This window comes from Macaca fascicularis, chromosome 19, assembly GCF_037993035.2.
Source record: "Macaca fascicularis isolate 582-1 chromosome 19, T2T-MFA8v1.1".
Lineage (NCBI taxonomy): Eukaryota > Metazoa > Chordata > Mammalia > Primates > Cercopithecidae > Macaca > Macaca fascicularis.
The window spans coordinates 2,831,797-2,847,634 of NC_088393.1; the positions used below are offsets into that span (position 1 = coordinate 2,831,797).

Genomic DNA, 15,838 nt, shown 5'->3' on the forward strand with positions numbered 1-15,838 from the left:
ATGGGCCCTGGGGTGGTCGCCCAACCTCTGTGGCCTGGCTCTGCCTGTTCCCTGGGCCCTCTAGGAACTGGTCTGTGCTGGAAACGCCTCTTGGCCGAGGCTCCTTTTACTAGACATCCACTCTCAGTCGGGAGTCCTCCAGACCCCGCACACCCACCCACCGTGAGAGGGAATGTCACCTCTTGGCTTTCGGGATTCGGAAAAGCCTGGTGAAGTCTGCACAAAGCCCTGGCCCCCAGCCCTCGGTCCACACGGCAGCCCACACCACAGGGCACCTCCGGACAGGACGCAGCATGAGCAAGGAGGAGACGGGGGCGGTAACTCGGGGTGCACTGCCTGGTGGGGACACTGTCTCCCTAGCTGAGTGACGGGGAACGAGGCACCGTGACGAAACAGGCGTGGGGCAGAGGGCACAGCTCGCGGGAGTTGCAGAGGCCAGTTCACCCTGCTACTGCTGCTGGGGGGCACTCATTTTTAGAACTACACTCATGTGGCCCCCAAAATAATGTCACGCTGCCAAGGAGAGCAGGCACGGGCAGGTGACACCGCTGTGAAGCAGAGCGTTTCCAGCCCTCACACCGTGAGTCATCTGGCTGCCGGGAATGTTCTGTGCTCCAGGAAGGCCGGGGCCTGTGAGAAGCGCTTGGCTGTGAATCCCAGGAAGGGGAACTCGGGCCCACAGCCCCTCCATCCTGCGCAGCCTCAGGACGCTCAAACCACAGCCAGAAACGCTCTGCCAGCCAGACGCGCAGCTCCCATGGCCACCACTTTGAGACAGCGACTCCCCGTGACAAGAAAACCCCGAAACTGGGCGAGGCAGGGCCCTCTGTCAAATGATCACCGGGGAAGATGCTCTGGAGAGACAGGAAATGCAGGGACCACAGCAGGCTGGATTTCCAGCCTGAGGAGGGAGAGGGGGACCCTGCCGTGGGCCCTGACTGTGAGCAGGAGGAAAGGGGTCTCAGAAGCAGCACCCCGACATGAGGGAGCAGGCCCAGCACCCCTTCCTCCCGTCTCCAGCCCCTGACCAGAGAGGAGGCCGGCCCTCTGGGTCTCGCTTCAGATGTGCAGAACCCAGTGCTTCCGGCTGCACCCTGCAACATCCCACAGCACTCCGCGGGGTCCGCAGGAAGAAGACTCCCCCTTGAGGGGAGGCGTGTGGAGCGCCACTGCCCCGACAGCAGCCACTGGCCACTCGGGGCTATGGGCGCCCAACATGTGGCTGGTGGGACGGAGCTGTATAGAGCGCACAATATATAGGAAACGGCCAGGCGTGCCACACTAGCCACACCCACGCAGTCAAATCCCGCAGGAACATTTTTTTTTTTTTTTTTGGAGAAAAAGTTTTGCTCTTGTCGCCCAGGCTGGAGTGTAGTGGTGCAATCTCGGCTCACTGCAACCTTTACCTCCTGGGTTCAAGCAAGTCTCCTGCCTCAGCCTCCTCAGTAGCTGGGATTACAGGCACCCGCCACCATACCCGGCTCATTTTTGTATTATTAGTACTACTAACAGTTTTTGTATTAGTAGTAGTACTGATACTTTTTTTTTTTTTTTTTTTTTTGGTGAGACGGGGTCTTGCTCTGTCACCCAGGCTGGAGTGTAGTGGCGTGATTCGGCTCACTGCAAGCTCCGCCTCCCGGGTTCACCTTTTCTCCTGCTTCAGCCTCCCGAGTAGCTGGGACTACAGGCGCCCGCCACCTCGCCCGGCTAAGTTTTTTTGTATTTTTCATAGAGACGGGGTTTCACCATGTTAGCCAGGATGGTCTCGATCTCCTGACCTCATGATCCACCTGCCTTGGCCTCCCAAAGGGCTGGGATTACAGGCATCAGCCACTGCGCCCAGCAATAATTTTTGTATTATTAGTAGTACCAATGATTTTTGTATTATTAGCAGAGCTAATATTTATGGCATTAGTATTTGCCACGTTGGCCAGGCTGGCCTCGAATTCCTGACCTCATGATCTGCGCCCAGCTCGTGTTGAAGTTTGTTAGCCACCTTTGAGCAAGGGGCCCCATTTTCACTTTGTCAGGGGCCTGCAAGGGCTGCCTGCTCCCTCGCCACCCTCGCCTGCCCTGCTCCTCGCTCTGCCCAGCCCCAGCTCCTGCCTCCTATTTATCTTTTTCTTTCTTTTTTTTTTGAGCTGGAATCTCACTCTGCTGCCCAGATTGGAGTGCAGTGGTGTGATCTTGGCTCACTGCAAGCTCTGCTTCCCGGGTTCAAGAGATTCTCCTGCCTCAGCCACCAGGTAGCTTGGGTTACAGGTGTGTGCCACCACACCTAGCTATTTTTTTTTTTTTTTTTTTTGAGATGGAGTCTCATTCTGTAGCCTAGGCTGGAGTGCAGTGGTGCAGTCTCGGCTCACTGCAACCTCTGCCTCCTGGGTTCAAGTGAATCTCCTGGCTCAGCCTCCCAAGTAGCTGGGATTACAGGCACGCAACACCGTGCCCAGCTAAATTTTTTTTGTGTTTTTCGTAGAGATGGGGTTTCACTGTGTTGGCCAGGCTGGTCTTGAACTCCTGACCTCAAGTGATCCACCCGCCTTGGCCTCCCAAAGTGCTGTGATTACAGGTGTGAGTCACCATGCCCGGCCAGTTTTTTTTTTTTGGTATTTTTTTGTAGAGATGGTGTTTCACCATATCTTTGGGAGGCCAGGGTGGACAGCTCACTTGAGGCCGGGAGTTCAAGACCAGCCTGGCCAACATGGTGAAACCTCATGTCTACAAAAAAAAAAAAAAAAAAAATCTCCAAAAAACACTTCACTTTGAAGTGGTTTTTTTTTTCTTTTCTGAGACGGAGTCTCGCTGTGTAGCTCAGGCTGGAGTGCAATGGCGCGATCTCAGCTCACTGCAGCCTTTGCCTCCTGGGTTCAAGCTATTCTGCCTCAGCCTCCCGGGTATCTGGGACTACGGGCGTGTGCCACCATGTCCAGCTAATGTTTGTTTTTTGTTTTTTGTTTTTTTTTTTGAGACGGAGTCTTGCTCTGTTGCCCAGGCTGGAGTGCAGTAGCGCAATCTCAGCTCACTGCAAGCTCCGCCTCCTGGGTTCACGCCATTCTCCTGCCTCAGCCTTCCCAGTAGCTGGGACTACAGGCGTCTGCTACTACGCCTGGCTAATTTTTTTTTTTTTTTTTTTTTTGAGATGGAGTCTCGCTCTGTAGCCCAGGCTGGAGTGCAGTGGCCGGATCTCAGCTCACTGCAAGCTCCGCCTCCCGGGTTCACGCCATTCTCCGGCCTCAGCCTCCCGAGTAGCTGGGACTACAGGCGCCCGCCACCTCGCCCGGCTAGTTTTTTGTATTTCTTAGTAGAGACCGGGTTTCACCGTGTTATCCAGGATGGTCTCGATCTCCTGACCTCGTGATCCGCCCGTCTCGGCCTCCCAAAGTGCTGGGATTACAGGCTTGAGCCACCGCGCCCGGCCAAATTTTTTGTATTTTTTTGTAGAGACAGGGTTTCACTGTGCTCACCAGGATGGTCTCGATCTCCTAACCTCGTGATCCGGCCGCTGCAGCCTCCCAGAGTGCTGGGATTACAGGCGTGAGCCACCGCGCCTGGCCACGCGCAGCTAATTTTTTGTATTTTTAGAAGAGATGGGATTTCACCTTGTTAGCCAGGATGGTCTCGATCTCTTGACCTCATGATCCGCCCACCTCAGCTTCCCAAAGTGCTGGTATTCCAGGCGTGAGCCACCACGCCCGTCCCCGAAGTGGTTTTAGACTGAGAAGAAAGTTGCAAAGCACCGCGCAGAGACTTTCCATGTGGCTTTATTTCATGGCAGTACCCTGATCTGAACCAGGAGGTGGGTGGAGCTGTGGCCTCAGCGGCATATACGTCCCATCCCATCACTGCCATGAGCCCTTGTGTCTCCTGTCTCCCCGATCTGGGCTGATCCCTCAGTGCATAAGGAAAGCTGGGGCGGGGTCTCCCATGGTCTGGCCTTTGGAGGAGAGCCAGCTGGGTCTCTGTGTGGCACGCCTCAGTCAGGCTGGGCTGCTCCTCAGGATTATGCTGAGGTTCTGCATCCCGGCAGGAGCCCCACAGATGGGGCTGCGTCCCGCTGGGCCTTGGGAGGCTCATGGCGGCGGCGTGTCTCACTCTGGTGACGCTGGCCTTGTGTTTCGTCAGGTAGCGTCCGCAGGTGCTCCGCTGGTTGCTTTTCCTCTGCCTTGGGAGAGGCTCACTGAGGCTGTGTGGCTGCCTGGGCTGCCTCTGATGCGCCCTGTGGACTGCAACATCCAGCGTGTCGCGTCTGCAACTGATAATTGCTATAGCGTTTGCCTAATGGGGATTTAAAAAAAAATGGTTCATTTTTATAAAAAAGACATGGGCTGGCCGGGCGCGGTAGCTCAGGCCTGTAATTCCAGCACTTTGGGAGGCTGAGGGTGGTGGATCACCTGAGGTCAGAATTTTGAGACCAGCTGGATCAACATCAAGAAACTCCGTCTCTACTAAAAATACAAAATTTGCCGGGTGTGGTGGCTCATGCTAGTAATCTCAGCTACTCGGGAGGCTGAGGCAGGAGAATCCCTTGAATCCCGGAGGTAGAGATTGCGGTGAGCTGAGATTGCGCCATCGCACTTCATCCTGGGCAACAAGAGCAAAACTTCGTCTCAAAAAAAAAAGACATGGGCTCTCGCTGTTTCCCAGGCTGGCCTCGAACTCCTGGCTCAAGTGGTTCGCTCACCGCACCCAGCCTGTTGTGGGTTTCTATCAGCACAGTAGCACGCAGACGCGATGTGGAAAGCGCACAAGTGTTCTGGTGGTGTGCACTTCGTCTCTGATTCTTGGTGATGGATGTGGAGTCGGAGAGGCTTGGGTGGCCCTGCTGGGTGTGAACCTGCCTTTGACATTGGCCTTGTAGAGGGAGTGAAGGGCAGGGTGCTAGACAGAGAGGGGTCTGTGTCAGGCCGAGCAACTTGGTTTTAGGTGTGGCGGGTTCTGGGCTATGCCGCGGCCGCCCAAGTGGGCTAGCCCAGTGGTTTTTTTCCCATGGTACAGGTGGGGAAACAGGCCCTGTAGAGGCTCCATCACCTGCAGTCACGTACCAGGCCTTTGCCGAAGCAGGACTCCCAGCCAGGCTGGAGCTCCCTGGCTGGAGCAGCGTCGGGAGAATTCCTGGTGGTCCTGCATAGCGCGGCCTGAGGGGCTTGGGGTGTGTTGAGTCAGCTGACCTCCAGGGAAAAAATGGGGAGACACGTGGAGGAGCTTGGGGCAGCCGTTTGCTCTAGGGTGGGAAAGAAGCAGGGCCGGGGGCCATAGACTCCATCCCAGCCTCTCCCTGCTCTCTGCCTGTGGTAGGACACAGTGTGCCAGGAATAGGTCCCTGGCAAGGTCTGTGTCCCTTCGTGGTCCAGGGTCTGGGAATGTCTCTGGTGGTCTCCCCTGGTGGTGGGCTTGGGAGTTGCACCAGTTGGGAAATGAAGAGGTGGGAAGTTGATGGCATCACTTGTCCGGGAAGAGAGCGACGGGCTCACGGGGTGGAGGGTGGCTCTGCGTCTCAAACCTCTCTCTCTCTCTCAGGACAAACATCACGATGCTGCTCATGAAATCATCGAGACCATCCGGTGAGTACACGGCCTGCAGCGCGTTGTCTTCAGAGCCTGGGGCCGCGTCCGTGGACGCCCATGCCCTGGGGACTCTGTGGTGGGGATGGCTGCCGCTGGGGTGGATTCCTGGAGGTGTTGCGAAGCGGATCGGGGTGACCCAGGGACAGCTAGAGCGGCTTCCTCCAGCTCCGTTCCTGGCCAGTGGGTGCAGAAGTCCTGAGCTGGTGGGGTGTCCAGTGGTCCTCCAGGGGCGTTGCACTGCCTTCCTCTGTCTCCTTGTCAGTCTCCCCACTGTGGGTTTTGGGCTGACCTTCACCCTCACGTGCCTTTGACGGCCTCCTGTGTCTGCCCCATGGGTGCAGAGAGGAGCGTTCCGGGGATGACTTGGATGGGCAGGAGGAGGAGGCCATCCCATCCTCGTGAGCTCCAGCCTGGTCTCCAGGGTCTGCAGCGACAGTGCGGGGAGGCCTTCCGGGTGCCTCTCTGCTGCCCACTAGGAAGCTGCCCATGGTGGCTGGCATTCTGCCTGTCTCAGGTGCTCAGGGTCAGAACCCTCACTGTGTGGCACCTGCAGGGAGGCCACATGTGTCCATGTGGCCCTGGTGTCTTGCTGGGCTGTTCCTTGGCATGCTGGGTGTGAGGACACCGCCTGTGCACAAGCCCAGCATCTGCCCAGGCCTGCAGCTGCCACAAGGGCCATGCCGAGCTGCTCTTGGCCGGTGGCTCTGTGCCAGGGCCTGGCTCCTGAGGCCTGTGGTTCACTATTGGGGCCCGGCAGCCCCTCCCTTGCCAGGGTGTTTGAGGATTCAGTGAAATTGTTTGTGTAGGTCGGCCAGGGTGGGCCTGACCCAGGGCCTGTGCTTAGAATGTGGGATCTGCTTTTTTTAATGTCATGATTTGTGGACCAGGCAGTGGAGTAGGGGCCCCTTTGTTCTTCGTAAAAGAATCCTGGTGTTATGGTTGGAGGGAGGGCTGTGGATCAGGCAGCTGGGCCCCAGCCCAGCCCCCGCCCAGCCCCAGCCCCAGCCCAGCTGCAGCATGCTCCTGGCAGCCAGCCGCCTCTCTCTGCCTGGGTTTCTCTTATTGCAGCCAGGGGCCAAGACTGTGCTGGCATGGACCTCTGTGGGTGCTCCTCACATAGGGCCGTGCAGTCTTTTTAAGGACGCTCAGGCCGTGCGCACTGGCTCACGTCTGTAATCCCAGCACTTTGGAAGGCTGAGGCAGGGAGATCACTTGAAGCCAGGAGTTCGAGACCAGCCTGGGCAACTTGACGAAACCCTGTCTTTACTAAAAAAATATAAAAATTAGCTGGATGTGGTGGCGGGTGCCTGTAGTCTCAGCTAGTTGGCTGAGGCAGGAGAATAGCTTGAACCCAGAAGGTGGAGGTTGCAGTGACCCAAGATGGTGCCACTGCACTCCAGCCTGGGCGATAAGAGTGAGACTCCATTGCAAATAAATAAATAAATAAGAATGCTCAGCTGGGCATGGTGGCTCATGCCTGGACTCCCAGCACTTTGGGAGGCTGGGAGGGTTGATCACTTGAATCTAGGAGCTGGAGATTGGCCGGGCAACATAATGAGATCCTGTGTCTACAAGAAAGTAAAAAATTAGCTGGGCATGGTGGTGCACGCCTGTGGTCCCAGCTGCTTGAGGGGCCGAGGTGGGAGGATCACTTGAGACCAGTGGCACTGTGATTGTGCCACCGCCCACCAGCCAGGCAACAGAGTGAGACCCTGTCTCAAAAAACAAAATCCAAACAAGAAAGAATGCTCCAGTGCTATGGCTTCCCCGGGCCAGTGTTGTCTGTGCAGGTCCTGCCAGTGACGCCCAGACCAGCCTCTCTGGTTAGGGTCTTGGTGCGGCAGGTGTGGAAGCCCCGCTCTGACCAGGCTCTTGCTGGTGGGTCTCGAGGTGCTCAGGCAGCAGGTGAGTTGCATCTGCTCCCCATGGGAAGTGGCCTGCACAGGCTTCTGGGGTCGGAGGAGACCCCGGGCCCCCGGATCTCAGGCGGTGACGGTGAGGGTGCCTGTCTGGCTGCATGCTCTCCTTCTGCAGGGCTCAGAGCTGACTGTCTTGTTTGAACCTTGTGTGTTTTCTGGGGAGTGCATCTGGAGCTTAAGTGTTGTAGGGAACAGGGGTCCAGGCACAGGGGTGCGCACCAACACCTGGGCATCCGTGGTGTAGGCAGAGGCCTCGAAACTCAAACCCCCTGGAGAGGCTGCTTTCTGCTATGTGTCCCCAGCACATGACCAGGGTTCTCACGATGTGACGCTGCACAGACCTTTTCTGTCTCACTTACCCCAGAAACACTGATGACGTTCTTACACAGCAAACACCATTCAGTCCCCATACGGCCAGTGTCCCAAGCGTGTCCTCCCACAGTGTTACTGTTTTTTTGGGTCAGAGTCTCGCTCTGCTGCTCAGGCTGGGGTGCAGTGGCGCCATCTCAGCTCACTGCAACTTCCACCTCCTGCAGCTCACTGCAACTTCTACCTCCTGGGTGCAAGCAATTCTCCTGCCTCAGCCTCCCAAGTAGCAGGGATTACAGGTGCTTGCAACCATGCCCAGCTGATTTTTGTATTTTTAGTAGAGATGGGATTTTGCCATGTTGGCCAGGCTGATCTCAAACTCCTGGCCTCAAGTGATCCAGCCCCCTCGGCCTCCCGAAGTGCGGGGAGGGCTGTTTAAAGATGGTTCAGCTGTCCCAGGCTCTCCTCATTTGGATGTCCACTTGAGAATCAGCCTCTCCATTTCTCCAGAAAAGCCAACTGGGCTTTTTCTAGAAATTGGTTTGAGCCTGCAGTTCAGTTCGGGAAAAGGGGCGTTTAAACAATGTCACTCCCAGGTATTCCTGTTTCAGTGCTTTTTTTTTTTTTTCGAGGCGGAGTCTCGCTTTCTCACCCAGGCTGGAGTACAGTGGCATAATCTCGGCTCACTGCAACCTCCATCTTCCAGGTTCAAGCAATTCTTCTTCCTCAGCCTTCCGAGTAGCTGGGATTACAGGTGCCCACCACCACGCCCGGCAAATTTTTGTATTTTTAGTAGAGACGGGGGTTTCACCATGTTGATCAGGCTGGTCTCGAACTCCTGACCTCGTGATCCGCCCGTCTCAGCCTCCCAAAGCACTGGGATTACAGGTGTGAGCCACGGCGCCGGCCTTTGGTGCTTTTTTATGTGGCATTTTGACAGTCCTTTGCTGCCAGTATGTGTAAAGACTGCTCCCTTTTGCCTGCCGGCCTTGCCTGTGCAGAGCTCGGGCAGCGTCCATGCGTATCTCTTAGCGTGCTCTGTGGCGCAGAACCACGGGACTCAGTGAACGCCATACCGTGCTGAGCTCTGGCGCCGTCTGTGGCGCAGAACAACGGGACTGAGTGAACGCCATACGGCTGCTCCTTTCAGGGTGCTTGCTGCTTGTTTTTCTTGCCAAGTTGCTCTGGCCAGGACCTCCTGGATGATATGATGAGAAGTAACTGCAGACGGCTTTGCTCGCGTTGATCTCGGGGGCCTTGCTCAGTGCCTGGGGCTTTTCGTGATCTGTGTCGTGGAGTCCCCTGCCGGTGTCATCCGGGTGTGAAGGTGTTGACCAGGCTGGGGAGGGGTGATGAGAGGCACCAGTAATCACAGAGGGCAGGTACTGCAGCCCTTCTGAAAGGATGCTGTGTCTCTCAGTGTGGGAGGGTCTTGGGGGCACGTGAACCTGAGGTCGGGTCCTGGCCAGCTGGTTGGAGTCTGTGGCCGGGTGGGGACTTGGTGTGGGGTGGGGGGCAGTGAAGCTGCTCTCGGAGTTCTGGAAAGCTGCCAGCTGGACTTAGCAGGTTGAGAGGAGTGGGGAGCAGAGGCCAAACCCCCATCCCTCCCCGTTCCCTCCTGCAGAGCCGCAGGCCAGGCGGCTGGGGAAAGTGGGCCTTTGGCTGTCACAGTGTCTCGGTGACTGATCCCGTGCAGTTTTTAAGTGGAAGGCGTGTTCTTCCATTTCTGGCCTCTTGTGGGGTACTGTCCTGATGGCACCGAATGCCATCCTGTGTGCTTTCCCACCTGCCCACGTGGGGCTGCTCAGACCTCTGTCCTGGTTCCTTCGGTGAATTGCAGTCACTAATTTTAGAGTGAAGCAGCTTTTCCTCCCTGGGAGGTGCTGCGCGTGGTTGTGAGGTGTCGCTGCGCAGTTCCCTCACGTTTTTAAGGGATTGTGGGGTGTGTTGGTAGGGGATGTTGGTCTGCTGTTTCCTTTCTTGTCCTTTCTTTCCAGCCCTTTGTGTCTCTATGGTTTTGGTGTCAGGATGATGCTGGCTGCATAAAAACTGAAAAAGTTTCTGTAAGTTTAGTGTTGTGTCTTGTCAGTGTTTGATGGAATTCACCAGTGAAGCCGTCGGGGCCTGGAGCCGTCTCTAGGAAGCAAACTGACAGGTGTAGAGCTGCGGAGCTGTTGTTTCTTCTGTGTCAGTTTCGGTCATTCGTGTCCCTCGGGGGATGTTTATTTCATTGAGGCTGTTGGATTTATACAATTTTCTTTTGTTTTTATTGTGGAGACAGTCTTGCTCTGTCACCCAGGCTGGAGTGAAGTGGCGGGATCTCGGCTCACTGCAGCCTCAACCTCCCGGGTTGAAGCGATTCTCCTGCCCCAGCCTCCCGAGTACTAGGGACTACAGGCATGAGCCACTGCACTTGGCTCCATTTTCTTAGTATCCCTGATTCTCCTCTTACTGTCTGTAAGTTCTGCAGGGATGATGCCCCTTTCATGATTGGGTCCTTTTTTTTTTTTTTTTTTTTTTTTTTGAGACGGAGTCTCGCTCTGTTGCCCAGGCTGGAGTGCAAGGGCATGATCTCGGCTCACTGCAAGCTCCGCGTCCTGGGTTCAAGCAGTTCTCCTGCCTCAGCCTCCCAAGTAGCTGGGACTACAGGCATGTGCCACCACACCTGGCTAATTTTGTATTTTTAGTACAGGTGGGGTTTCTCCATGTTGGCCAGGCTGCTCTTGAACTCCTGACCACAGGTGATCCACCCACCTCAGCCTCCCACAGTGCTGGGATGACAGGCGAGAGCCACTGCGCCCGGCCTTCATGATCCTTTTCAATATGGTATCAGGATCCAAGTGAAGTCAAAGAGTTTTAATGGGCTGATTTGTTTCCGTCTCTTCATCTATGGCCCCCTCCGCCTCATTTTTCTTGGCAGTGTTTGTTGATGAAGCTCTGCTGTATTTTGGGATTAGTTAATTCTTCAAATTCCTGTTGGCTTTATTTTATTTATTTGTTTATTTTTGAGATGGAGTTTTCGCTCTTGGTGCCCAGGCTGGAGTGCAGTGGCGCAATCTCGGCTCACTGCAACCTCCGCCTCCCAGGTTCAAGCGATTCTCTTGCTTCAGCCTCCTGAGTAGCTGGGATTACAGGCCTGCAACACCATGCCTGGCTAATTTTGTATGTTTAGTAGAGATGGGGTTTATTCATGTTGGTCAGGCTGGTCTCGAACTCCTGACCTCGTGATCTGCCCACCTCGGCCTCCCAAAGTGCTGGGATTATAGGTGTGAGCTACCGTGCCTGGCACCAGTTGACTTTAGTTTCTAGTCATCGGTTGCTTTTTGAGCTCTGATGTGGCCAGTGGGTCCCTAGACCAGCCCTGTAGCAGGTGCGTTCACTTAGCTCCCCGGAGCCACCGGCGTGTGGCCTGGAAGCCATGTAAAATCAGTGTACTTCAGTAACAGCTTCATGGTGCACATCGTAGCCTTAGTTTTGAAGTCACGCCTCCCTTCTCTCTCCACTCTGAGTGGAGTGGTAGGGATGTTTGTTTTCTGTTGGAGAGGATGCAGTGTTTAAGAACATGCTGGTAATGCTCAAGATTTTCACACCTGTAATCCCAGCTCTGTGGGAGGCTGAGGTGGGCGGATCGCTTCAGATCAGGAGTTCGAGACCAGCCTGGCCAGCATGGCCTAACCCCGTCTCTACTAAAAATACAAAAATTAGCCGGGCGTGGTGGCAGGTGCCTGTAATCCTAGCTACTCGGGAGGCTGAGGCAGGAGAATCGCTTGAACCCGGGAGGTGGAGGTCGCAGTGAACCAAAATCACGACAGTGCACTCCAGCCTGGGAGGCAGAGGGAGACTCTGTCTCAAAAACAAACAAACAAAAAGACAAAAGACAAAACAAAACCAAAAAAACCAAACCCCTCCTGATCGTTTCTGCTGCTGTGTTTCAGATGGGTCTGTGAAGAAATCCCGGATCTCAAGCTCGCTATGGAGAATTACGTTTTAATTGACTATGACACCAAAAGGTAAGCAGAGTCCTGCCCGGCCACTCCGCTCTGAGGACAGACGTGGCTCTTGGGGAGGACAGGAGGACGCATCCTATAATTAGCTCTTCTTAGATGGTGCAAGCTGATCTGAAATTTCCTTTTAGAGTTGGCCGTGGCCACCATAAAGTTATTTTGGTAGGAAATGTTTATCAACTCTTGGCAAAGGCTGTCAGAGGCTGGACAGAATTGGAAACTCCGGTTGTGGAAAGTGGGATTGGCATGTGTGGAGTCAGCCTGCGCTAGTGATGGCTCTTTTTATAGCGGGCGGCTGACGGCCAGAAGTCCGAGTTCCTGCCTGAGGCTGCTGGGGGGGCCTGGGCGACCTCAGGCTCCTTGGCAGCTCTGCTTCGACCTCAGTTGGGTTTCGTTAGTCCCTCTGTCTCCAGCCCTGTGGCTGTTAGCAGTTTTGCCCTGGCAGCTTCTGGGTCTTGGAGGAGGGTCTTGTGGGTGGAGAGGGGCAGGGCTGTCTCTGGAATGCTTGGAAGTGTTTTGTTTTTCTTTGAGAAGGAAGACATTCCAGGCTCACGCCTTTTTCAGCTCTTGGGAGTCTAAAATCGACAGAGTAGTCCTCCGTCAAGGGCTATGCTGTCGTGAGCTTAGGTGAGCCCCTCTCCACAGAGAGTCAAGCCTAGAGGGCCCTGGCACCCTCCCGGGCTGAGCACATGGCTGCACTTTACCTGGCTCTCCGGCCTCGCTGGCGTGTGGGAGGGACTCCTTTGTCTGTGGTCAGCGGTCTCAGCCTCAGTAAGCCTCGAGATCCTGTGCCCCTCCCTCAAGCCCTGCCCATTCCCTGGTCAGCACCCTGGTACCCCACAAGCAGACAAGCGCGTTGCTGGCAGGGTCCTCCATGCCGACCCGCTACTGTGGATTTCACGCCACCTGCCCCGCAAGTCTGGGCCTCTCGCCACCCCTCATCAGGCGTGATGGTGTGCTGGGCCCTTCCCTGGTTTAGTATAAAGGGTGTGATGCAGCGTACAGATAAACAGCCACATGGCAGGGTCCACAGGGAGGGGCCTGCAGGGCCCTGCACAGAGCTGTGTCTCTGTGGAGTTGGGGTGCACTCACCCCAAAGCTCTTTGCACCCTGTGCTTTTGGGTTTTCACGGAGGCTTCTTGGAGACTTGCTTGATGATTGCCTCCATCTCTCTCTAAGCTTCTTACTGCAGCTTGGGCTTTACCCTACCTGGGACCTTACAACAAAAGATGCTCCCGTCACCTAGAAGTTTCCAGCCATCAGGAGCTTTATTAGGAACCGGAGGCCCCTCGGGTGGGTGGGTGTTGTTGGGCTGAGCACTTTCGTATTAACCTGGGGCGCTTATGGCGCCTCACTTGTGTGTGGCCAGCGTCTGCCTTGGCTCTGAGCAGCGAGTGTGTCAGACGCTGTGCTCACGGCGCCCCTGCACCTGGGTGTGTGGCGTCCTTCCCCTTCGTGTGGGATGGGCTTAGCCAAGGCTGGAAGGACGTCAGGGACAGGCTGGGCAGGGGGTAATTGTTGGAGCTGGGAGGACCACCTGAGGGACCGAGCCATTAGGGCTTCAGGCCAAGGACAGCGCAGCTCCTCTGAGCACCTGCATTTGCACATCCTGCCAGGGAAGGGTCTCTTCCCGGGAGTATGCGGAGATGATTTTGGGAGGTCTGGTTGTCAGGGTTGAAGGCGGTGAGTAGAAGTGAAAACACAGGAGGGGCCAGCACTGCTCCCCGGAGCTGCGGGGAAGGCGGGAGGCAGCAGGCTGGCTCTGTTGGGTCATCCGACCCTGGCCAGATGCTGCTCATGGACCGAGGCCCACACGGTGCCTGCTGGCCCTTCACACTCCCTGGGCTACCTCCACCCCTGTGTCCTTTGTCCTCTGGATGATACAGGTTCTGTGTGGCCGTGCTCCCGGGGCTGTCAGCCGGCTTTTGTTCTTGGTGTTTGCTGCTCTTAAGTTCTCTTGCTTTATTCCCTGCAGCTGCTGCTTAAGAAAAGCATGAACCTGGCCTTTGGAGCGCAGGTTTTCCTATGAGGAAGGGAAAGTGTGAACCTTGGGCACACACTGCCCAGGTGAATTCAGGGCTGCCAGGGTGAGGCAGGAAGAGCATGGGACTGGGGCTGGGGCGGGAGCAGGGGTCTGATTGCGCAGCCACATCTCGGAGCATCTGCCAGGCTCTTGGGGTTGCCCTTGGGAGGAAGCTGCCTGCGTGCACGTGGAGGCAGCGGAGGAAGGAGGCGGAGGAAAGTCCCAGCCGCGCCCCTCCGCCCCGCACAGGTGCAGGTCTCTTCGGTGCCGGGGACTGGATCGTTCTCTGGCAGGGACTGTCCTGGACACTGCAGGTGCCGAGCAGGGTCCCTGTCTCCATCTGTTGCTTGCCTTGCCATGTTCCCGGGGTCCCCGGTGAGAGCCACTGTGTGTGACAGTGTTCACGGGACAGGTTACCCCTCCTCCTGCTGTCTCTTGGTCTGCTCTGGACACCTTCTGAGGTGGTGGGACAGACGCTGTCGTCCACATTTTGCCAGTGGTTTGGAAGATGAGCAAGTTATCCCAGGTCGAGACTGGACAGACTAGGCCAGGCAGACCCTGCAGCAGGCCTGCCCCCACCCCGGAAGCCCCTCTGAGTCTGGGCCTGGGCGTGGCCTGTGTTTCTTGTGGCTCACATGCCCCACAGACAGTGGGCGCTCCCTGGAGCACAGGTGCCCCCTGCTGCCCTGTTGGCTCTGCCCTGGATGCTGTTGGGCGCAGGCATTTAGGTAATGAAGCAATGCCCTGTGGCTAGGGCTGAGCGGGGCAGAGCTGCTGCCAGGGGACTGAGTCTCACGGTGGACCCTGCTGTGCCACGTCTGACGTGACACACTGCTGACGTGTGAGTGAGTCGGAGCTTTTGAAGGACACGTGCACAGAGCAGTGTGGGCGTGGGTGGGGCACCCTCCGTTCTTCAGTGCTCCCTCCTCCTGCACCTGCCCCGTCAGAGGCCCAGTGATCCCTGGGACCCCAGCCATTCACCTGCCTCTGGCGATGGAGGCTATCCCCAGCCAGGGCAAGGAAGACCCTCTAAGGCCGGCCCCAGGGGTCCCTGCTCTTGGGCCGGCCTCAGTCCCCCTCGAGCCCTCTTTCTCTCCTCACGCCTCCAGCACACCTGGACCTCAGCTTTGTGTGGGGAACCTGGGCAGGTCCAGACTGCCTCAGGGCTCAGTGCTTTCCTGCACCAGACTCTCGGCCGGCCTCCTCGCCTGTGCGTCAAACCTGAAATCTCCATCAGGGTGGAACCTGAGGCTTCTGCCAGAGGGGTCTTGGCCAGCTGGCTGGTGGCTGTCCAGCCAGAGACCACACCGTGGAGCCTGCCCTGTCCGTGTGCTGTCCCCTCCCATGCATGCGGCTCGCGCTGGCCCGTGTGACCAGGGCCTTCCCTTGCCTTTTTCAGCTTCGAGAGCATGCAGAGGCTCTGCGACAAGTACAACCGCGCCATCGATAGCATCCACCAGCTGGTAGGTGGCTTGCCCCTGCCCGGGCGGTCAGTAGTAGTGCCAGGCTCCCAGACCCCTCCACACCCCTTACGTCACCACCTTGTGGCATAGGGCTCCCCTTAGAGCCCCCAGGGATTGGAATGTGCAGGATGCGGGGGACCGTGGTCTGTGGGTGAGTGGTGTGGGGGCTGCTGAGGCTGGGCTGTGTCCTCGTGGGCCACGCCAACTGCGTGCTGTGGCCATGTGCCAACGCAGAGCCATCCGTGGTTTGTGTGCTGAGGCAGGGCCCTGAGGGTTGTGGTGTCTGCACATGCCTCTGCAACCCTGGGTTTGTGACCGTGGGCCCCAGCAGAGGCAGGGTCCCTGTCCTCCCCAGGCTGTGTGAATGCCGGCCTTCCCCTCGTACCTCCCCCACACCGCCTGCCTTCATCAGGCTGGATGCTGGCCTGGGCTGCGCCCTTGGACACCCCGGTCCTGCTGTGTCTCGTGAGGCTTTCCTCACAAAGGACGGGGGACACAGTGAGCTGGGGTGTAGCAGGGAGGGGAGCGTGCTGCTTCCCATGTTCTAGAAGGCGCC

The 15,838-nt window shown here is 56.8% G+C and overlaps 1 protein-coding gene across 6 annotated transcripts in view; it reads left to right on the top strand.

The window, feature by feature from the left end:
- The window catches only part of DOT1L (DOT1 like histone lysine methyltransferase), a 72,503-nt gene that overhangs the window by 14,204 nt on the left and 42,461 nt on the right, over nt 1-15,838 (top strand). For 4 of the 6 annotated variants that reach the window (XR_012428206.1, XM_065535389.1, XM_005587455.4 and 1 more), the window contains exons 2-4: nt 5,518-5,561; nt 11,728-11,802; nt 15,219-15,282. Coding sequence is in view for 2 of the 6 variants with exons in the window: in XM_065535389.1 (XP_065391461.1) it covers nt 5,518-5,561; nt 11,728-11,802; nt 15,219-15,282 (183 nt within the window). In the remaining 4 variants the exon portion in view is untranslated. Of the gene's footprint in view, nt 1-5,517; nt 5,562-11,727; nt 11,803-15,218; nt 15,283-15,838 lie in introns of those variants that run through there. The other 2 variants (XM_074025281.1, XM_065535394.2) reach the window with 1 other exon arrangement.